We start from the raw sequence: 23049 nt of genomic DNA, 5'->3' as shown, positions 1-23049 counted from the left end.
ACGCACATCCTCTTTTCGTCGCTATTCCTTGGACGAATTCTTCTTATAATAATTGGTTACAAATTGCTTTTCGTTGCAAACTTAGCCATGAATTTTATATTTGTCGCTAACTTCGCTACCATAACAATAGTCTTCGACAGCCGCACTCAATAAAAAAATGTAATAATAATAACAACAAAATTATAATAATAACATTTAACTTAACAAACGTTGTAGTAATAATAATAATTACACATAACTAGTTAAAATTGTGAAAATCCTAATCTTCATCTTCATCATCTTCATCTTCGGTTTCGTCTTCGTCTTCATCTTCATCTTCAGATTCTTCATCACCATGTGCATTTGATTCGCGAATTTCAGATGGATCCACATCTATCACTGCTCCAAATGGATCTCGTAAAGTCGGAATGTTATATTCTTCAACTTCAACCGTGTTACAAACTTCCTCTTGTTGATACGCTGTATCCTTCCAGTGTGCCTCGATTTTCCTTCGTGCTTTGATTTTGCATACAGTCCACCAATCAACTTTATCGCGTTTCAAACTAGGATACGATGCATAATATACTTGAATTGCTTGTTGTGCCAAGATAAATGATTCATATTTCATATACATTTTCTTGTGATTTACTTCAACCAAATTAAACTTCGTATGGACCTTCATTCCTCTAACGGAGTCGAACCATATGCACTTAAATAACACAACCCGCATTAATGGTCCAGGGTACTCTATCTCTATGATTTCATCCAACAAGCCATAAAAATCATCTTTCGCACAGCCACCATTAGAAGACCGAACACACACACCACTATTCATTGTGGCTTTTCCCATGCCATACTCTCGAGTGTGAAAATTGTATCCGTTTATGAAATATGTTGGCCAAGTTCGTACCTTTCTTTGTGGACCCCATGACGGATGATATAGCAATCCTTGCTCTTCAACTTGATCATGATTACTGTGAACCTGAAGTCATACACGCAAAGTCAATAATGATTTTTTAAATAATGATTTATAAAATATGAATAACTTGTTTTGCGTCCATACGCAGCTTACATATGTTTTGAACCATGCTGCAAATTCTTCATCACACAAACATTGAAACTCATTTGATGGTAGTCCATACAATGAAGTTCAAAAAATCCTATTAACAAATACCATTTATATATTAGCAAATGTTTGACATACAATAAATATAATTGCAAAAGTACACTTACTCGAAGTATGGCTCCACTTATGGACAGTTCAGCAAAATATATGTATGGGCTGCCCGCCATTCTTCATCTATTAAATAACGAAACTTACATGCGCCGCTTGATCGACCAAGATAATTGAAAATAGAGAATGATTTGCAATTGGGATCAATGGACCCCTCATCATTTCTTCCTGCTCTCCGCCTCTTGCACTGCATGTGCGGCTCAAAATAATATGATGCAAATGTTGTCACTTCCTCCACAATAGATGCATTACAAATTGAAGCTTCAACACATGCCTTGTTCTTCGCTTTTCTCTTCAAATGATATAAGAATCTAGTTGGAATAGGAAAAAGTACTTCATAACACAATAAGTGCTAACGTAATTTCAAAATTGTTAAAAAATTATTTTACCTCTCAAATGGATACATCCAATGAAATTGGACGGGACTCGCAACTTTGGCCTCATAAGGCAAGTGAACTAAGAGATGCTCCATTGAATCAAAGAACGATGGAGGAAATATCCTTTCTAAGTTACAAAGAATGATTGGAATATCTCTCTCCAGCTTCTCCATGTGTGATACATTTAACACTGTCGAGCAAATATCATCAAGAAAATTACTTAACTCCGTGATGGCGCCCCATACAAAATTTGGTAGAAGTTCCTTCAAAGCTATTGGAATTAGTCTTTCCATAAATATGTGGCAATCATGGCTCTTCATACCTGTTAACTTACATTCATTCAAATCAACACATCGCTCGAGGTTCGAAGCGTATCCATCGTGAAATCGCATAGATTTCAGCCATTGACAAACCACCCGTTTACGCTCCCCGTCCAATGTGTAAACCGCTTTTGGTTTTGATCCCCTGCTATTTGCATCCACATCTAGTGTTGGCCGATCACAAATAACTCTCATATCTTTTCTTGCATTCAAGTTATTTTTCGTTTTTCCAATGACATCCATCACGGTATTTATGACATTGTCGAAAACATTCTTTTTATATGCATGACGTCAAGATTATGACGAATAACATGGGTCTTCCAATATGGTAGATCCCAAAATATATTGCGCTTAGTCCACTTATGTGTGCTTCCGTACGCAATAGTGGTGCCATGGGGGTTTTCAACAACAGCCGGAAAGTCATGCACTCGCTCCCAAATTTGATCACCAATCAACCTCAATGGTAGGGGTGTTCTTTCAATTCTATTCTTGGTGAACTCTTTCTTATTCCTTCGAAATGTATGATTTATGGGCAAAAATTGTCTCTGATAGTCAAAATAAGCGGCATTCTTACCATGTTTTAATCTGAATGACTTTGATCTCTCCATACATATCGGACATCCTAAGATCCCAGCTGTACTCCATCCAGATAACATCTCATAAGCTGGAAAGTCATTTATCGTCCAAAAAAGTGCAGCCTTCAGTATAAATGTTTGATCGGTGGAAATATCATACGTAAGAATACTTTCATCCCATAGCTGTCGTAACTCCGCAATCAATGGTTGCATATAAACATCTATCAACTTTTTCGGATTTTGCGGGCCGGGCACGATCAATGTCAAAAACATGTAAGGTGTCTTCATGCACATACCAGGTGGAAGATTGTACGGAGTTAAGATAATTGGCCAACATGAATAACTTTTTCCCGATTTTCCAAATGGGGCAAATCCATCAGCACAGAGACCTAACCCGATGTTTCGAGGCTCCATCGCAAACTCGGGGTATGTTCTATCAAAATGTTTCCATGCCTCTGCATCCGAAGGATGACACATCAGACCCTCATCGGTTTCATAATTTGCATGCCAAGTCATGTGTTCAGCGGTGGCTTGAGACGCATAAAGCCTTTGCAATTTGGGGATTAAGGGCAAATAAAACAATTGCTTACATGGTCTACGCTTTTTATTACGACCCTGCCTCCTGCTAATCTTGTACCTCGGTATCATCTCTCCAATATAACATACAACCCCTACTACATACATCAATCCTTACAACCGGAAGACCTAAGTTATCCACTAGCTTCTTCATGTCATAAAAATCATTTGGCATGATGTCATCACGAGGCATTGCTTCCCGCATTACGTCAACAAAAGAGTTGAAGCAATTCTCGGACACATTATGCTCTGCCTTGATGTTTAACAGTCTTGCGGTCACCGATAGCTTAGTGTGGTTGTCACAACCTGCCCATAAAGGTTCATCTGCTGCTTCCAACACTTCCCAGAATGGATTAGATGTAAAAGTTTCGTTTTGTACATTCTCATCAAAACCTGTTACTCCCGCATCTTCCAATTGTGATGCATAGTTAGTACCAACTTGTTCAAATGTAGAAGCAAAACTAGTACTCGCATGGTTCGATTCTGAAACGAAATTTTGACCAGCAGCATCAATCACCATCCTTTGATATGGATTCAATTGGTTATAATAGCTACATTCTTCCACAACTGAAAATTGATCACTTCTTCGATATTCTTCGTCGGATATGAATGGTTCACCATGGCAAGTCCAATTATAATAGCTCGGAGTGAACCCAAATCTACAAAGATGTTCTCTAACTTTGTCACACACATGAAATTTACTATTACTGCACCTTTTACACGGACATCTTAACTTATTTCCATCCATGAACTCAAATTTACTACTAGCAAATTTCAAAAACTGTTCCAACCCAGCACGAAACTCATCAGTCAATCCTCGTCGTCCAGGTAAGTTCTTACTATACATCCAAGCCCTGTCTCTTTGCATTGTGTCTGTATAAATATTAAAAAAATCTCTTATAATATTAAAAATATCATATCTACTATATAATATTCTTATTAAAAACCATAAAATCGTCAAAATTAAAATTCTATCCGTGACACAATAAATGCTTTCAAGTTGAAAAAAAAATACCATATCAAGAAAACTTACCCAAGTATTTCACTGAAATATTTATAATACAAAGCGGTCAATTTAATGACAATTACAATGTTCACTTGGATTGCGAGACCTTCAAATGGACATGTACCTTAAAAAAAGAAAAATTACATAAGATTCACCGATCAATTACACAAGAAACTTATGGCAATTGATAGAAGATAATGGTGAAGTAAACGTTGCATAATTTATTCTAATTTACGATGAAACAAAGACATTCGTCGCCAAATAGCCACGACATTTCATGTTCGTCGCTACTAGCGACGAATATTTATTTCGTCGGAAATTAGCGACGAAAATATTACTGTCGTCGCTAATTTACGACGAAGAACGAGTGTCGTCGCTATTTAAGGACGAACCCGAACTCTTGTCGCTAATTCTACGGCATCTTCCATCACCAACTACCGTCGAAGTTCACCGCAACCCTATATGAACAATCTAACGGAATAATGTCGTAAATTTTCGCTGCTAATTGTGCATTACTACACTTTTTTATACGGACGCCATAACTTATTTCAATCTATGAGCTTAACTTTTACTTTATAATTGAAAAAAAAAAGTTACAATGTCAAGAAGACTTACCCAAGTATCCGATTGTATTGTTTGTAGGGGAAAGTGGTTAATTTGATAAAAATTGGAAGGTTCACCTGGGTTGTGAGATATTCAAATGGACAAGTACCTAAAAAAGAGAAATTAGTTAAGATACGTGTAACTTGTGGCAATTGACAGAACAAAATAGCGAAATAAAAAACAATTTATTCTATGATTACCGTAAGACGCATACAAGAATAGAAAGGAGAGACGGAAGGCAAAACAGAAGGGAGAACAGAGGAGAGAAGAGAGGAGAGCGGGCGAAAGAGAAGAGTGCGGGGACACAAGGTCGCGTCATTTTAAAGGACGAAATTCTACTCAGCCACGAATTTAGCGACAAAAACATGTTACACGATTTAGCCACGAACTTAGCCACGAAAGTTTAAATTAGCGACGTCAAACCGTCGGTGGCTTTAGCGACGCACAAAACCTTTCGTCGCTAATTTAGCGACGAAACACATTGTACGTCGCTAACTTAGCGACGCACAACACTTTTAATCGCCAATTTAGCGACAACATATCACATTCGTCGCTAATTTCAGTAATTTTTTTTTTAAATTATTCATAGTGCTAATTTAGCGAAACAAATTTAGTGACAAAAAATGTGTTCGTCGCTAATTTAGCGACAAAAACGAATTTCGTTGCTAATTAGCAACGAAACATGTGATTCGTCACTAACATCTAACTAGCCAATTTGCAACGAAAAAGATTGTCGTCGCTAACTAGCAACGAAACATGATATTCGTCGCTAATTAGCGACGCAACATGAAGTTCGTCGCTAAGTGCTAAGTAGCCAATCAGCAACGAAACATGAAGTTCCTCTCTAAATTAGCCACGAAAAAAAATATCCGTCCCTAATTTAGCGACGAATCACTTATTTTGTCACTAATTTGAATATTTTCTTTTTATTTATATTTCTATAAAATTAGCGACGAATAATGAGATTCGTCGCTAATTTTAATATTTTCTTTCTTATTTTTATTCATATTGCTAATTTTGCCACGAAATAAATATTTGTCGCTAATTAGTGACGAAAAGATATTTTCGTTGCTAAGTTTTAAGAATTGAATTTGCGACAAAAAACGTGGTGGTTGCTAATTAGTGACGAAATAGGTGTTCGTCACTAATTAGCAATGACAAGCATTGCTCGTCGCTAATAATTTTTTTATTTTAATTGTTATTATATCTTATTAGCGACAAAAAAACAAATTTCGTCGCTAAAGTAGCGATGAAAAAGTGAATTTGTCACTAAATTGAACATTTTCTTTTTTATTTTTATTTCTATCGTATTAGTGACGAATAATACATTTCGTCGCTAATTTCAATATTTTCTTTGTTATTTTTATTGATAGTTCTAATTAGCGATGACCGGAAAATTGCGTCGCTAATTAGCGACGAAAACGTGGCCTTTTCGTCGCTAGTTGGCGACGAACCTATTTTCGTTGCAAAGAAAATAGCGACCAATAGCCTTTTCATGGCTGTTTACGTCGCTAATTTGCGACGAAATTTTTTTGTTGCAATTTTCGTCGTAAATTAGCAACGAAATATTTTTCGTGGCTATAGTCGTCGTAAATTAGAGACAAAACTTTTTTCGTGGGTATTTTCGTCGCAAATTAGAGAGGAAAAAAAATTCGTCGCTATTGTCGTGGCTAGTTAGCGATGAATTTTTTTTCGTCGCAATATCTGTCGCTAATTAGCGACGAATTTGTTCGTCGCTAATATCGTCGTAAATAGAGACGAATCTTCATTTTGTTGCTATTGTAGTCGGAAATTAGTGACGAATTTTTTCCATCGCAAATTTTTCGTGGCTAAATACCTGTTTTTTTGTAGTGCATGACTAGTGGCATTGGTAAAATTCTAAATCCTAGACCCTTTTTTTATTTGACAAAACTTTCGGTTGGTGATGGTTGCTTATTGCCTATTAAGCAAATTGGTAAAGCTTTTTTACATGTTGATTCTCAACCTTTGTTGTTATCTCATGTCTATCATGTCCCTAATCTTACTCACAATCTTCTCCAATTACTCACTTTGTTGTACAAATACATGCACTATTGATTTAATGGTTCATCCTTTTCTTGGCAAGACCAACGAACCAAGAAAGTTCTCCTCCATGCTGATTCTTCTCGTGATTTTTATTCGATTCTCAACTCCTTGGTATCATCTCATTTGCATCCTAGCGTGGCTTCTTTTACTTCACTCACTTGTTGGCATGCTAGTCTTAGTCATCCAAATAGAAAAGTGTGTGCAATTTTAGTTCTTAGTCGGTATCTTGTGAGTCATGTCTTGTAGGCAAATCTCATCAATTGCCTTTTGAGTATGTTAGTCATTGTGCATCTTTTCTTTTATTTGTAATTCATTCCGATGTATAAACAAGTCCAATTTTATGTAATTCTGGTTATGAATATTTTGTGTTTGTCATTGATGACTAGTCTTGATTCACTTGGATTTTTCTGATGAAAAACAAATCTAAAGTGTGATTCACACTTTCATCGCTTTTGTTGTTTTATCGAAAATTTGTGCAATGCCAAAAGGAAAGAAAGGGGGAAAATTGAGATGAACGATCTGAATTTACAACCCTTGCCAGAAAGCTAACAATTGAATGCTTATTGTCAGGACGTGAGAATTAGAGTTCACATGTAAAACCGTTGAATAATCCTATTGCATGCAAAGATGCTGGAGACAACGTTAGGTAAAAAGCGTAGAAATGCCATAAACCTTTTGCATCGGTACCAATTCAGTCTTAAACTTTTTAATTCTGTCAATTTAGTCCTAAATTTTTTACATTTGTTGAGTCATAATTTTGGTCGAAGATCGCCGACGTAGAAGCCGATCATCCTACGTGGCACGATCTACGATGACCAGCGGCGACGTGGAGATCTTTTTATTATAATTTTTCAATATTTTAAATATTTTTCTCTTCTTTTTTTTCTTTTTCTTTTCTTTACTCTTTTTTTATTGAGGGCCGGCGAGCCCTCGCCCGCATCCGATGACGGCCATGAGGGTCGTCGGCCCTCACCCGTGGATGGTAAGGGTCTGTTGATGACTCTCGCCGAGCCACGGTAATAAAAAAGCAAAGAAAAGAAAAAGAAAAAGAAGAAGAAAAAAAAAATCAAAAAAATTAATACCAAATGAGCAATATAAAAAAAATTATAAAAATAATATCTACGTCGGCACCAATCGTGCCACGTAGGACAACCAACGTCCACATCGGTGATTTTCGGCTAAAATTAGCTAGATATAAGGGTGTGCAAATTGGACCGAACAGCAGGGGTTAGTCCGGTTCTTAAGGAGGGGTCCGATTCCCGGTCCTAATAAATAGGACTGGTGGCCAGGCGGTCCGGTCCCAAGTTCTATGGTACATGTAAGACGTGGACTTTTGGCTAATAACTATATCACGCGGATATATAGAGCATATGAGCTCTCTTATAATTTTGTCTTCTAATTTTAGATTACAATAAAAGTACATAAAAGTAACAAAAAAAAAATAAAAAATAAGGCTGTCAAAATCTTAAAATCGGATCAGCGAAAAATTGTGGTTAATAGTTGACGCTGACGGTTCCACGGTCTGACTTGGTGGGACGGTCAGCTTGGCTTTTTCCAGATCATGACGTCATGATAACAGACTTGATATTTCAACTTCAACGCGCGCGCGCCACAGACTCTTCTGGCTGTCCAACGTTCATCATCAGAACAGAAGAGAAGCAAATCCAAAACCAGCACAATCCCCACTCCTCTTCCCGTCTCCTTCACCATTCCCATGGCCTACCAAGCCAGCGCCTCCGGCGACTCCTCCGCCGTCGACCCCGACAGCGGCTACTGTTCCACCACCAAGACCTTCCACAGCCTCCGCCCCCACGTCCCTCTCCCTCCCCCCTCCCAACCCCTCTCCATCTCCCACTACGCCCTCTCGCTCCTCCCCCCCTCCTCCTCCCCCTCCCCCTCCTCCACCTTCCTCGCCGACGCCCCTTCCGGCCACCGCCTCTCCTACCCCGACTTCCTCCGCCGAGTCCGCTCCCTCGCCCTCTCCCTCCAGTCCCGCTTCTCTCTCTCCAAGGGCGACGTCGCCTTCGTCCTCGCCCCTCCCTCCTTGCACGTCCCCGTCGTCTACTTCTCCCTCCTCTCTATCGGCGTCGTCATTTCCCCCGCCAATCCTCTCGGCTCTTCCTCCGAGATCGCCCAACAGTGCCGCCTCTGCCGGCCCGTCATCGCCTTCTCCACCTCCCAGATCGCTCCCAAGCTACCTAGGGTCCCGCGCGGCACCGTCCTCGTCGACTCGCCCAAGTTCGATTCCATGCTGACTGGGTACGGCTGGAGCGGCGACGGTCCCGCGGCGGAGGCCATGCCTCCGAACCGGGTCGAGCAGTCCGATTCGGCGGCCATCCTGGTCTCGTCCGGCACGACGGGCAGAGTCAAAGGAGTCCTGCTGACTCACCGCAATCTGATTGCGCTGCTCGCCGGGCTTTATCACCTGCAGGGGGAGCGAGACGAGTCGGAGCCGCACCCCGTGTCCCTCTTCACGCTGCCTCTGTTCCACGTGTTCGGGTTCTTCATGCTGGTCAGAGCGTTCGCGCTCGGGCAGACGGCGGTCCTGATGGATAAGTTCGATTTCGTGGCGATGTTAGGGGCGATCGAGAAGTACCGAGTGACGTACATGCCGGTGTCCCCGCCACTGATCGTGGCGTTCGTGAAGTCGGAGATCACGGGGAAGTACGATCTGAGCTCGCTCCAGGCGCTAAGGTGCGGCGGCGCCCCGCTCGGGAAGGAGGTCGCTGACCGGTTCAGACACAGGTTCCCCCACGTGGAGATTGGCCAGGTTAATTTATCATTAATATCTGCGAACAATAACTCCGACAGGACATTCCGTACGGTCAATGAAAATCAAAATTGAGACGCTTTCGTCAACGCTTAGTTGTTTATCCAGACCGGCAGTGTGACACCGTTTACCTTGAAAATGATTGGCTTCTAGAGCTGGTCGACCCATTTTGGTAACACCCCATTGTCGTCTACTGGCTTTTTGACTAATCTAATAAAGTAATACCTGGTCGAACGCTATTAGTCTGCAACAAACCCTGAGACGGATGCCTGATTAAACTAATGATCAACGTGTTCAATTTTGAATTTGAACTCTCGTGATTCCTGGTTTTGAAATGCTTAGACATTGACCCAGCACCAGCGACCTCTCTTAATTTGAGCCTACATTCGTAGGCTGAATAGTATGAAATGGTGCTTTTACATGTGATAAATGGAGAAGAAGAGGTCTCCCATATTTGTCAGCTTTGACTGCTGTTTTTTGGAGAGAGTGGAGGCCGGCATGAGCACCTTCCTCTTGCATTGTGGTCCTAGGAGCGGGCATACCGGCAAGTGGTGCATTATTAGATCCTGAGTCCAATGGAATGTGGTTGAGTTCGACACCCGAAATTTATAAAACTGTCTAACCAAGTTGGCGAGTTTGGTTGCTTCGTTTGGAACCCAAGCCCCCGTGGTCAGGTTTGGATCATTGTAGATATAACCGTAGTGTTCTTCAACTTATTTCTAGTAATTCCAACGATTGGCTGAAAGTAACATAATGTACTGATCGGAACACATGGGTTCAAACGATTCCTTTAAGCAATAACTAGTTTATTAAGCTCTAACTTCTACTCCTCTGTCAAACAAAGAAATCTCATCTGGTACTTTTTCAACTACTAGCAAATGGCTGCCTGTGCCTACTAGTCTGGGAAACTATCAAACTTCTGTTTCGGCTCTGCTGATATTTGAGTTAAGATGATCAACGTTTGAAGACAAAGACACTCAACGTTAATATTTACTCAGATTTCTATCTCAAAGGGTCGAAACCCTCATTGTGTAATAGGGATATGGTCTGACAGAGACTTGTGGCGGGGCAACTAGGATGTTGGGGCCTGATGAGGCAAACCACCATGGTTCTGTCGGTCGCATAGCTGAAAATATGGAAGCAAAGATAGTTGATCCTACCACTGGGGAGGCCCTGCCTCCTGGTCAGAGAGGAGAGCTATGGCTGCGAGGCCCAACTATCATGAAAGGTAAGGATTGGCCATAATTAGGAGCTTTATTGAACTGTGTGGAAATATCACCTTCCTTTGCTTTTAGTTTGACACTTGTGATCAAAGATTCTCCATCAATTTTCGTGCATCTTGCGTAGCAACAAAAAGGCTCTTTCTCTAGGTGGGATGTTACTTGATCTGCTGTTGATCTCAGGACTCTATATACATTACAGTGTTTCATTGTTGCTTCTTTGGACTCATCTTCCTTTAACAGTATATTGTTCAGTATACTTTTTTTTTTTTTGGTCAAATGTTCAGTGTACTTCACCTTTTGACATTTTGCATCCTTTGGTCATTGTGGATCGAAATTCTGAGGATTAGTAATTATAACAGCCGACACTGGTACAATTGGTTGATTCATTGTGGAAATAATAGTAAATGAATCTATGGTGGCCAGATTCTAGGTTCCCTTGTGAACAGGAAGTTCAAACTGCTTCCTGGAAAGGTAGCTGCATTATACATGGTGCTATGCAAATAATAATTGCCAGCGAGTATTTTTACTCCATTTCGAGTATTGTTTATCCTTTATCAATAAAAAATAATTGAGCTCATTAATCCATTGAATAGAAACTATCTGAAATGCCCCCATTAGAATTTGTGCTAAAAATAGGTGACTGGAGCTGCAGGTTATGTAGGGGATGACAAGGCAACTGCCGAGACAATTGACTCGGATGGTTGGTTGAGGACTGGTGACCTTTGTTATATTGACTCCAAGGGGTTCTTATTCATTGTGGACAGACTGAAGGAGTTGATTAAATACAAGGGATATCAGGTGACTAGCTCGACATGGCATTTTCCCTGGATGGTTTTTGGCTTGTGCTCTGTTGTCTTTTCTCGTCAACTGGTGATGGATCATCGCATGCATCTTTCAGGTTGCTCCTGCTGAGTTGGAACATCTTCTTCACTCCAACCCTGATATAACGGATGCTGCTGTGAATCCGTATGCATCTTCACTAGCTTAATTTTTCTTCTTATCACTCAAATTACATTCTACCGAAACTTACCTCGGGAAAAGTAGTAGAACAAGATTTAATGAAGTGGGAAATAGATTGGCGTACGGTTTGTCTTAGGATGGAGTGGAGGAAAGCTATTAGCATTGTAGAGGGCAAAATTCCTATATTCCAGACTGTCCTTTTTGGTCCATTTTCCCTATACATTTTTATATATTCTTATTTATTTATTTTTATTTTTATTTTTATATAATTATTTCTTTTCCCTCAATCGGTCTTGCTTTTATTTGATTTATTTTTGGATTCATCGATTGCCAACCCCAACTGGTTTGGGATAAAGGTGATGTTGATGTTGATGCTTAAATTACATTCTGGAGGAGTCAGAACTCTTATCGCCTTTTAGTTTTTAAATCCTTGGTGGATTTGTATGAATTGCTGGGTTCTATCTCAAACTTCTCCCACACCCTTAAAATTTGTGGCTTCTCTTAGTAGGATGTGCGCTGCATTTTTCAAGGGACTATTGCTGATTGAGGATGATACATCAGTTATATATGGGCATTTCAGTCAAATTTCTGTTATAAAACGAGTTCATCAGTATTTCCTAGACTGTTTGTCTTCTTGCCTTTTCTTAACTGCACAGGAGTGATATGTTGTTTTTGTTGATCCACTTTTTCTGTGTTTTGTGATTATGCGGAAGCAGTTATCCTGATGAAGAAGCAGGGCAGATTCCCATGGCTTTTGTGGTTAGAAAACCTGGAAGCAAAATTACTGAATCTCAGGTTATGGACTTCATTGCTAAACAGGTAATTTTTTAATCCACTCAGTGATTGCACTTTTCTCTCCCACAAAGCAGGGAGATGACTGTTTCTAAACCTATAGTAAGGGTGCCTTTAGTCTTTAAGATGCTGTATATACCTGCATTAATTTGCACCGAGGTGCTGCTAGCTTATGCTCTGTGCTGCAAAAGAATCAACACTTGGTATCCGGGGTCTTTTTCCTGCTACATAACATGATAGGAAGCAGATTCCACTTGATGCCGTCTATTACGATAGAGATGGAAAAATAAGAAAAGTAACAGCCCATTGAGTAGTGCCTCTTCCTCTCCACTTGGATGTTCTTGGAGTTATGCAGAACTGTTGGACTGAAAGCAGACACAGGACCTTCCACTCATTCCATCTCATGCATACAATGTGTTCATCTGCTCATTAATCTGTGCATGCTATTGATATGTATGTGCTAGCATACCCTCTGGATCATCTAATGATGGTGTTCTTTTTGTTCAAATGTTTTGACTCCTGGGAACCGTATTTCCGACAGTTTTTAGGAATGCATACACACGAATATAGGATTTTAGCCCCAATTTTAAACTAGAGTTGAGAGCTTTTTTGGTGGATCCAAATTATTACTTTTGAGTATTCGTTGCAGGTTGCTCCATACAAGAAGATACGGCGGGTAGCTTTCATCAGTAGCATCCCAAAATCTCCGTCAGGGAAGATCTTGAGGAGAGAACTTGTTCTGGCCGCATCTGTCAGATCAGCTAATCTGTAGACACCAGGGCATTACCACCCAGTAGTAATCCATTTGAATTTGTTCATACAAGAGCTGAAAGAAAAGAAAAAAAAGGAAGCTATTCCTTGAAGTGAAAGGAGACTAAACTGACACCATTTTAAGGTCCTTGTTTATGTCCTCTGCGTTTTCGTTAGTAACCTCTATTGTAACATTAGGATTCCCCCTTCATAAACTGCAAGCAGAAGCATTTCCGGACTCATTCTTTGTAACTAAATATTGGTAAGAATTAAGTAAAAGGGGATCTATCTCTTTAAATTGTTTGAATCCAAACTAGCTGGAGATTCGCACATGACTCTACGCAATTTCATGATGCACCTAACACGCTAATTCAGGTCATGTTCTTTTAATCATGTGAGAAGGGAAGGTGATACAACGGCTCATAATAACGGCCCTGCTTCATACATGATCCACTTCTCTTCTTCGTTTCGTCGGTCTAATTGGCTGATCCTAATATTGAGCTAGTTGCATTGCTCATGCAAAACAACCAAGGCAACCACCATGCGGGAAAGCGATTGCGTTTGGCTTCAGAGCTAGAGATGACGAGTTGGCTCTCTTCATATAGTTGGTAGATGCGTTGGCAGATGGTTTTAGATAGACATTGACCTACTCGATTGGTTTCGAAACCAAGTGTGGACATGTTGGATGAAGACTGAAAACTGGAATATCCTCAGGGGGCAGAAGAAAGTATGTACTGTACGTCGTTCACTCTATGTCGTTGGAAAAGACTGACCATATTAAGAGATGCTCGCACGTTTTCGAGTAACGTGAATCGCGATCATCATTCCTATCGGCAATGATACCTCTGTTGCAAAATTTGGGACTATGGCCCCTACTATCGGATTCAACAATATGCCCGTAACTTCTTCCATTAGCTTGAAATATGAAGCTTTAGTTGAAATACCGAATCATACCGCAGTACCAACGACAATCATTGATTGTGCCTAGTCTGGTGTAGCAAATCAGAAGTTACATGAATGTGTGCATAATAAAACCTACGTCTTGATTTCTAATCTCTTGGAGGAGTCTTCGACACACACTTCAAATTTAGATAACGTTTGTTCCAAAAAAAAATATTTTAGATCACAAGGAAATCCGTTCATAGGTCATACTTCAGTTCCCTTTGCTGTGGTTGAGACTCTGTTTGGTTTCTGGTTTGATCCCTGTCTCTACCCCAAAAAGAAAAAAGAACAAGAAAAAACAGAAGCAGAAAAGCTTCCTTGTTAATTCAAACTAGATAAGCTGGGGATGGGGAAACCTACATTACAGCACTAAAAAATTGTCAAGAACACAGAAAAATTAAGATGTTGTGATCAACATCATCACAATCTGACCTGAATGCATCACTAAATCTAGAAAGCAATCTAGCAGATAATGGTGACACGCCGGAAAGCCCGACTTATCTGAAAAACGATAGGTAAACATGATATCCACCTAAAGGATCCAAGTCAAGAAGATGATATCAACCACAAGACCAGAATAAAGCGACGCCATCATCTCTAGAGCTTTGTACATTAAGGAGATGAAATAAAGGCAGATGAGCAGGAAAAAAAGGTACCCTTAATTAAGTGAGAAACCTTAAAGTCGAAACCGTGTTTGGATCGAATGCTCGACCTTGTGATTTTGCATCTCCCCTTCAGAAGCTGGAGAATGAGAAGAAACCGAAAGAATTCAGCTGGACATGACCGCATATTCAAATCCTTCTGCAACATGGAGAGAATGTAAAAGAATCTGTAACTTTCGGTTGAACACTCATTCAAAGAGATTAGCTATTCTCTCGCACCATTATTTTAAGTCCGCCGTTTATTTAACCGCACGGTTATTCCCTAATATAAGTCGATATCCCTTAATTTTTCTCTCTTTCCATCTTCATGCTCTCTCTCTCTCTCTCTCTCGAACCTGAAATCTCTGCCCATGTCGGCTTCGAATAAATGATGATAATACCAGAATTTGTAACGTACATGAAGCTGCATTTAGGGTTGAAGCTGATGAAAATGGCAGCATGCAACATGGAATAGTCTTGGTTTCTCTAAGTAAACTAAATGCTCTTTCATCCAGTAAACATAAATTGTGCCTACTTTTTGAGGTTTAGAGTTGCAACCCCTTCAGCCACCTGGTGTTATAAAAGGAGCAACGTTAGGTATTAAAAGTAAAGTAACAAACTGCTGATGAATATCTAGATAAGTGGATTGTCATCACCACATGACAAGAATCTGTCGTGAATATTGCATGGCGAAAAAGGAACGAAATTGTTGGTCGTTTGGCATTACAAAGTTCCAATATTCTTCTAATCACTGCAATCTCCCCTTTTTTTCATGTATTTGACGATGTCGCGTGCTAGTTTTCGCACATCAAATGAGGAGTCCACCTTCTTGATCCGATCGAAAGCAAGTCATCCATTTCGATTCTGGAACAAATATTTCCTCGTGGCTTCCCAGCTTCGAGTAATCGCATCGAGCAGAAATCATACCCGAAATCCTCTACTTCTCGAATTGCAGCAAGATTATTCCAATGGTATTACCACTCAAATCGATTTTAGGATCACCTTAACCTTTAATGATGATGTGATGAAAGAACGTTCTAGCAAAGCAAAGGAAGTTCCTTTGATTCGCAGGCGACACCGAAAGAGAGAAAGACTGTGTCAAACGTAAGTTTTACACAAATGGAGCATCCAGATAAGAAGATATTCCCAAAAGTGGTGGGTTACATTTCTCTTTTAACGGTCCTAAAGTCATAGTGATTCTAGTCATTTCTCTTGGGTGTCATCACACACGCCCCCAAAACGTAATCTGTCTAATCTCTCTCTATCTCTACATCAATACCTTCTCTAGCTCAATCTTGTAGCTGCCCTACGACTGTGGTTGGTACCCACTTCGACACGTGGCATGATCACCACATTAGTTTCCAACTCAAGGGCAAAAGGTCAAGCAACAAAGGACACCGAGGAATGGGCTCCATGATCGCTTTCTTCTCGATTTCGAATTCCTTTGTGCCTCGGACGTGCTCCCAGCCCATTGGCTGCAGATGCTCGAATCATGGGGAAGCCTAACTTTTCCCCTCTAGATATCGGAAAAAGACGTACGCTTATCTATGAGAACCGTCCTATCATGCGTTATAATATGGTGAATTGGCAACATAATGATGTCTCTTCAGCTCATCCAGTCATGTACTTTATGCAACTTTCGGACATAAAAAAACATGGCGCTGGCCCTTGATGATGCAGACTAATAGTGTCACTTGAATATGTTCGATCGATTGATCTTTCGTTATCTCGAGGAAAATGTACGTATAGCAAGATGCCATGTAAAGCTTGTCGATTTCGCGAATTTTGGTAAATCATCTTGGAGAAAGCGTTAAGGCAAAGGCATCGAGGGAATCCCTTCGTCATCATTTGCTCGATCATCCCTTAGGGGCTATTGCGAAATGGCGAAACGTAATATTCAAGAATCTATTGGCGATAGAAAGCAGCAATTTCTACCATTCATCTCGACGGGAAGTGGTTAGGTTTTTGACTTGAACAGTTGCTAGGACACATAATTTAGGATTCACGAAGCGACCAATGACCTAAATTGCTGCTTATGCACGCAGGAATGATCCGTGCTTCGTGGATAGCCCAAAGTCATGGTGCAATGAAAGCAAATGCTGCGCAGATCCCTCCTCCTAAGTGGAGACAAATGTGCCAAACATTGATAATCGTACTAGGATTTCTTTATTAGGTTCTCGACAACGACCATCATTATTGAAGGGGAAGCTTGCAAATCTAGCAATATTTCCCACAGACCAACCCCGAAAGTCGACGAGAGAGGTTCTGCCGTTGGAGATAGAGCTGCCATGTGGATGATATCTACGTTTCTATTCATGGATGCTGCAGATTATAAAACTCGACGTGACGTCCATGTTCTTGCGCTCAATTATTTATGTGCCTGCCTTGAAGATATTTTCTCCCAAGATTAGCAACAAAAGATCAATTAATCATGTAATAATAATGACATTATTTATCTCAATAATTGTAGCACGGTGCTAGGGTTTTCTGTTTCGATAGGAGTTGCTTAACTCTTGTGTCTTATTATACGATCTACCATAGAGACCGATCTGTCGCTTACTTAATAGTTCGGACATGTATGTATTATTTATGCTTGAGTACGAATTTGATCCGACGATATCGATCTCACAACACTGCGTATGAGGCGAGTGCTAGAGAATTTCACGGGGTCGAGACTAAAAATCAGTCAAATATTTTGTTTTCTTAAATTTTGACTATCATGTGATCAGCACTAGAAAGGGGTGCATGCTTTATTTTTTCTCTAATTAGGAGAAAAGCGAGTCAAGTTTAAATTATAGTGAGGAATGGGGAAGCCCTAGATACCTCTTTTGGCTGGGACTGTATGCTGTATTTAATATTACTCAAGACCTAACTCTCAATCGATTCGCACGCATTTTAGGACATTGACGCAAGGGAAGATCTTGTCTGCTTGGATGGACACTATACCAAAACAAGTCTTATTCACTTTGAAAAAGCTTTGCCACGTAACATGAAGTGATGATCAATGGATTCTTTTTCCACATAGCCACGATCTATATCTGCCAATGACGCTGGGCTAACGTATTTAATGTTTTTCTATTTGGTTTTCTTTGGATTTCTTTGCATGCATGCCCTCGAACCCATCAAACTTGTGTGTCGGATCGAGTCATAAATAGTCCGACCTAAATAGACTCATTTACCCCATTGCAATGTCAATCTCGTGGCCGATACCCGGCTCATATCCAATTCATACCCCGACCCAACTCATATTCTTAAAACACTTTCACATTTAATCTAATTTAGGAAAATCCATATTCAAACCGAGATAAGAGTGTCAAGTAAATTAGCACGAGATCAAGTTATGACTCATTTAACCCATTGCAATGTCAATCTAAGTATGTTGTAAACTCGTTTATGGCTCATTTATTGAATATGACTAATCCATTTAAAAGCCAGCTTGTCATATAAGTTACGAAATGAGTTTACGATCCATTTTGACAGGTCTAAACTAACATAGCTAAAGAGAGAGATGCACTTGCATGGTTTTTCCAATGACGAGCTCTACAAAATCAAAGAGTAGAAAACTTGCCCGCTAAGTGAATAGCATGTTTAGCTTATTAATATGTAATTTATATATATGATGGGGTACTTTTGTAATTATGTTTTTGTCTATATCCTTATTATGATTATTCACTCCTATAAATACATTTGATATAATCCTAATTAGAGTTGAGCCACCATAAACACTTAGTGGTTATTTTCTCTCTGACTCTAAATATCAACATGATATCATAGTAGGAGAATACATTAAATTCTTCAACGTCCTTACCCTAAATCAATAATGTCCTTACCCTAAATCAATAATGCCCTTGCTCCAATTACTATCTCAATAATATTCGATACCTTTAATTTTTTTTCTTATTCTCTACCGTCTCTTCGGCCATCATTTTTCCTTTTTGTTAATCTCAATTCACATCACCTGTCAACGACATTCCGTCCACTTTCACCTCTTCTTCCCTCTTATCTACTGCTGCGATATTTGGTGCTGGACAAATTACGACCGTGCAATCAACCTCTCCCTCTCTTGTTCTTCCCAACATAACTAGTCCCGTCTCCATCAAACTTGATACGAACAATTATCTTTTGTGCAAATCTCGGTTTGAACATATTTTAATCCACAACGATCTGCTAGGCCATGTGGATGGATCTTTTCCATGTCCTCGAAAGCTTTTCCATGAACAAAATGATACTGTGGTGGTCAATAGCTCCTATTCCACCCGGGTCAAGACAGATAAATGCTTTCATAGTTTGATTGACTCGATCCTCACAGTCAAGATTTTCCATGAAGTTCATGACCTTTGAACATATCGAGAGATTTGGCATGCTCAAGGACGACGCTTTCCTGATTGTTGCGCAGCCAAGAAAATTGGACTAAAAGTCAATTAGGACGCCGTTAAGAAACCCCGATCAATCAATGTCCGACTATCTTTGGCATCCCAAGTCAATTGTGGATTCCCTTACCGCAATCAATTGCTTTGTCTCTAATAAGGACTTGGTGATTCAAGCCCTCAATTTGGCTCCGTTGAGAGTATGATCCATTTGTCACGTCTTCTCATCCAAGAAAAGCTATTTCTCCGAAAATTGAATCCCTTATCTTCATCCGATGCTCATTGTGCTTTATGTGGTCATGCCACTTCACCTAATCCACCATTTTGAGGGTCTCGGGGTGGATGTAATTCTAGGGGCCAAAGGTCTAATCGGGGCTAAGATGAACAGTTCTCGGGTGATCAACTGAGTTGGTAATCCTCCAAGGATAGATTCAATTCATAGTCATTCTCGATCCCCTATGCTAGTCGCTCCTCCCCCTCTTCTAGTAGGCCTCGTGGTGGTTCGAGGCCCTATGTAACCCCATTCACCTAGGGAGGCATTCTTGGATCCGGGTCTCATATTTCTTGTCGGATATGTAATAGAATCCGGCACACCGCGCTATAGTGTCGACAACAATCCAACCATGCTTTCATCGCTACTGATCTATTGGACTCCTTCTCATCTTTTTCAATTGGTGAGACCTCTTATCCAATGCGGTATCTTGACGGTGGGGCGTCAATACACGTGACTAGTGGCATTGGTAAAATTCTAAATCCTAGACCCTTTTTTGATTTGACAAAACTTTCGCTTGGTGATGGTTGCTTATTGCCTATTAAGCAAATCGGTAAAGCTTTTTTACATATTGATTCTCGACCTTTGCTATTATCCCATGTCTATCATGTCCCTAATCTTACTCACAATCTTCTCCAATTACTCACTTTGTTGTACAAATACATGCACTATTGATTTAATGGTTCATCCTTTTCTTTGCAAGACCAACGAACCAGGAAAGTTCTCCTCCATGCCAGTTCTTCTCATGGTTTTTATTCGATTCCCAACTCCTTGGTATCACCTCATTTGCATCCTAGCGTGGCTTCTTTTATTTCACTCACTCGTTGGCATGCTAGTCTTAGTCATCCAAATAGAAAAGTGTGTGCGATTTTAGTTCTCGGTCGGTATCTTGTGAGTCATGTCTTGTAGGTAAATTGATGTCTTACTCATCCAAATAGAAAAGTGTGTGCAATTTTAGTTCTCGGTCGGTATCTTGTGAGTCGTGTCTTGTAGGCAAATCTCATCAATTGCCTTTTGAGTCTATCAGTCATCGTGCATCTTTTCCTTTATTTGTAATTCATTCCGATGTATAAACAAGTCCAATTTTATCTAATTCTGGTTTCAAATATTTTGTGTTTGTCATTGATGACTAGTCTCGATTCATTTGGGTTTTTCCGATGAAAAATAAATCTAAAGTGTGATTCATCGTTTTTGTGGTTTTATCGAAAATCTGTGCAATGCCAAAATTAAAATTTTTACAAAATCGATGGGGAGGGAAGTATACCAATAATTCCTTCCAAACATACTTAGGTGAAAATGCTATTACTCTTGTCCCTACACCGCATCAACAGAGAGCAATCATGGGAAGATGACAGAGAGATTTTCTTGCAAGGTTGATTGATGCGTATGAGAACTTGCCGAGTGGCTAGCGATCATGCAACTTCAACGAACAAATGCAGTTATCAAGACAAGCAGCATAGTCAATTGAAGATAGACGCAAGGGAAAGCGATGTCTTTAGATAGCCCACCAACCACTTCATGCTAAACTACTGCTTTTTTCTTTTCTTTTCTTTTTCTTATCTGCGTGGATGGAGCTGGCAATTGGCGAGAGGAAGCAGTGATATGTAGAATAGATTTTTGTTCATGGTCCCTTGGAGTTGGATGCCGCAGTTAAAGCTCCATACCCAAAAGTCTACGGTCACTCCAAACTTCGAAAGCAACCCTCTTGTGCAAAGAGTACGTGTTAAGATTAGATGCATAATCACGACAAAATAAAAGGTAAAGGCGAGAAAGACAAGTTGAGATATAAAGATTTATCCCGATTCACCTTTAAATTAGGACTACATCCAATAGAGAATTTCGCTATAATTATTGCATCCCACTCCTCTATTACATCTCTCAATAAAAAAAAAAATTTATATATAACAATAGTTATTTATGAATTCAAGCTCAAACTATCAAAATAAAATACCAGTTTAAACTATCTCAGGAGCGCTGCCTCCTCGAGAGGATTCCCGCTCGCTCTTCAGGGGAGTGGGACTCACTTACTTTCCTGTCAACGAAGAATATCAACTACATCCCCGGTAGTGTCATATGACACGTAGTTTGCATCCAGCGGTGGGATAAAAAAGTTAACAGGAGATGCGTAAGGGCACATTGTCAAAGAAACCCTGAGGAGATGATGAAGCTAGACCTCCTTGACCGCAACTCTGCACGCATGAATGGGGCCCCTAAAAGAGACGAAGGAAAAACCAGACGTGATGGGTTAAGCATATTTTGATTAAGAGAGAGCACCTGAATGGACCCCCGACCAGTGGATGCTCAGGATATTGGAACGAATAGATCTTCAAGATCTTAACGCTATAGTTGCATGTCCATTCTGACGCCCCTGCTCGAATAAGGAACCGCAACGTAAGAGCCTGCTCGTGATTCCACAGATCAGTTGTCCAGCTGACCACTGAAGCCTTGGTGTCTCAAACCCCCGTCAATTATTACAGCTACCTAATAAAGAGCTCTTTACTCCAATCTAAACCCACATGACCACAGGATTCCATCATCGCCCCCCACCTTGTTCTGCGAACTCCGCCAGGATCTCTCCATCTGTATCCCTGGTCTTCGTCCAGTGGGGCCTCCACCCTTTGCCCGAATTCTTGAACTGTGTTCAGCTCTCTCTCTCTCTCTCTGCCCCTTCGAATATCCCAGGCTTGCCTCCAACATGCATGTTTAGGTTGCTGTCAAAACTTATGTTTTGTCGTATACTTGAGGAAAATTTACACCACATGGATATCGTGGGAGTTCAAATTTTGACAGATCGTTTTAAGATCAGAGACAGTCCTAACATCCTAGTACCATTGCTATTACTAGCTTAACAAGGGCTTTTAACGACGGTCCTAATAAAGTCATCCTTTTTCTCACGATATATATTTTTTGTAATTCATAATACTTGCAGCTGAGATTACTCCGTTATATTTTTACTATGAAATTCTCAAATCCTCAATATGTGTGAGTGTGTATATATAATCTCAAATTACCCTTCTATATCGTGCAGTTCTGTATGTTATAAGGATGATGGATGTGACCGGTCAATCCACTATTGGCCAAGCTTTGTTGTCCGACGAAGGAATCCTTCTTTTTTGGCTAAAAGTGGGTTGCGCATTGGGAAAACTCCAGCTGACTCCTCCCAGGAGTCTAGATTGAAACCAAGAATACACATAAGAAACACGTTGAGAGAAAGCGCTTCTTAGATCTGGGCTAGCAAGGCGACACCTTGCGTAGCCTCGGCGAGACAAGGCTCGACCTCACCATGGTTGCACGAGGTCCCCCTCGCCAGCTGGCCATCACCTCTAGCCGATCGCCATCGAAAACCAGCTTGGAGAAAGAAGAGGGAAGAAAAAAAGAAGAAAGAAAAAGAAAAAAAATAAAGGAAAATAAAAAAATTCAAAAAGTTATTAAAATATAATGTCGTCGGACAACCGGCAACCACGTCAGCTCTGGTCAATCAAAATTGATCGGATAGATTAAATTTGCAAAATTGCAAAAGGTTTAGAACTGAATCGATTAAAAAAAAGTTTAGAATTAAATTAGCACAATTGTGATAAGTTTAAAACTTTTTTGGTAGT

The 23049-nt window shown here is 40.2% G+C and overlaps 1 protein-coding gene across 1 annotated transcript; it reads left to right on the top strand.

Annotated features, from left to right (window-relative positions):
• The first annotated feature begins 8409 nt into the window (after nt 1-8409).
• LOC125315672 (4-coumarate--CoA ligase-like 9) lies at nt 8410-13251 on the top strand. Its single transcript, XM_048281457.1, has 6 exons — nt 8410-9504; nt 10543-10732; nt 11380-11525; nt 11626-11693; nt 12404-12506; nt 13129-13251. Exons 1-6 carry the CDS (start codon nt 8449-8451, stop codon nt 13249-13251), a joined length of 1686 nt encoding a protein of 561 aa, XP_048137414.1. The 5' UTR covers nt 8410-8448.
• The last annotated feature ends 9798 nt before the right edge of the window (nt 13252-23049 follow it).

The sequence above is a fragment of the Rhodamnia argentea genome, chromosome 6, assembly GCF_020921035.1.
Source record: "Rhodamnia argentea isolate NSW1041297 chromosome 6, ASM2092103v1, whole genome shotgun sequence".
In the NCBI taxonomy this organism is placed as follows: Eukaryota; Viridiplantae; Streptophyta; class Magnoliopsida; order Myrtales; family Myrtaceae; genus Rhodamnia; species Rhodamnia argentea.
This window is presented reverse-complemented; position numbering and strand designations above follow the sequence as displayed.

Excerpts from the sequence above, each read along its gene's own strand:
- LOC125315672 (XM_048281457.1), top strand. The coding sequence starts at position 8,449 with ATGGCCTACCAAGCCAGCGCCTCCGGCGACTCCTCCGCCGTCGACCCC. Across the intron at positions 10,733-11,379 it reads AGGCCCAACTATCATGAAAG|GTTATGTAGGGGATGACAAG; the intron begins GTAAGGATTGGC and ends CTGGAGCTGCAG. Across the intron at positions 12,507-13,128 it reads TGGACTTCATTGCTAAACAG|GTTGCTCCATACAAGAAGAT; the intron begins GTAATTTTTTAA and ends TATTCGTTGCAG.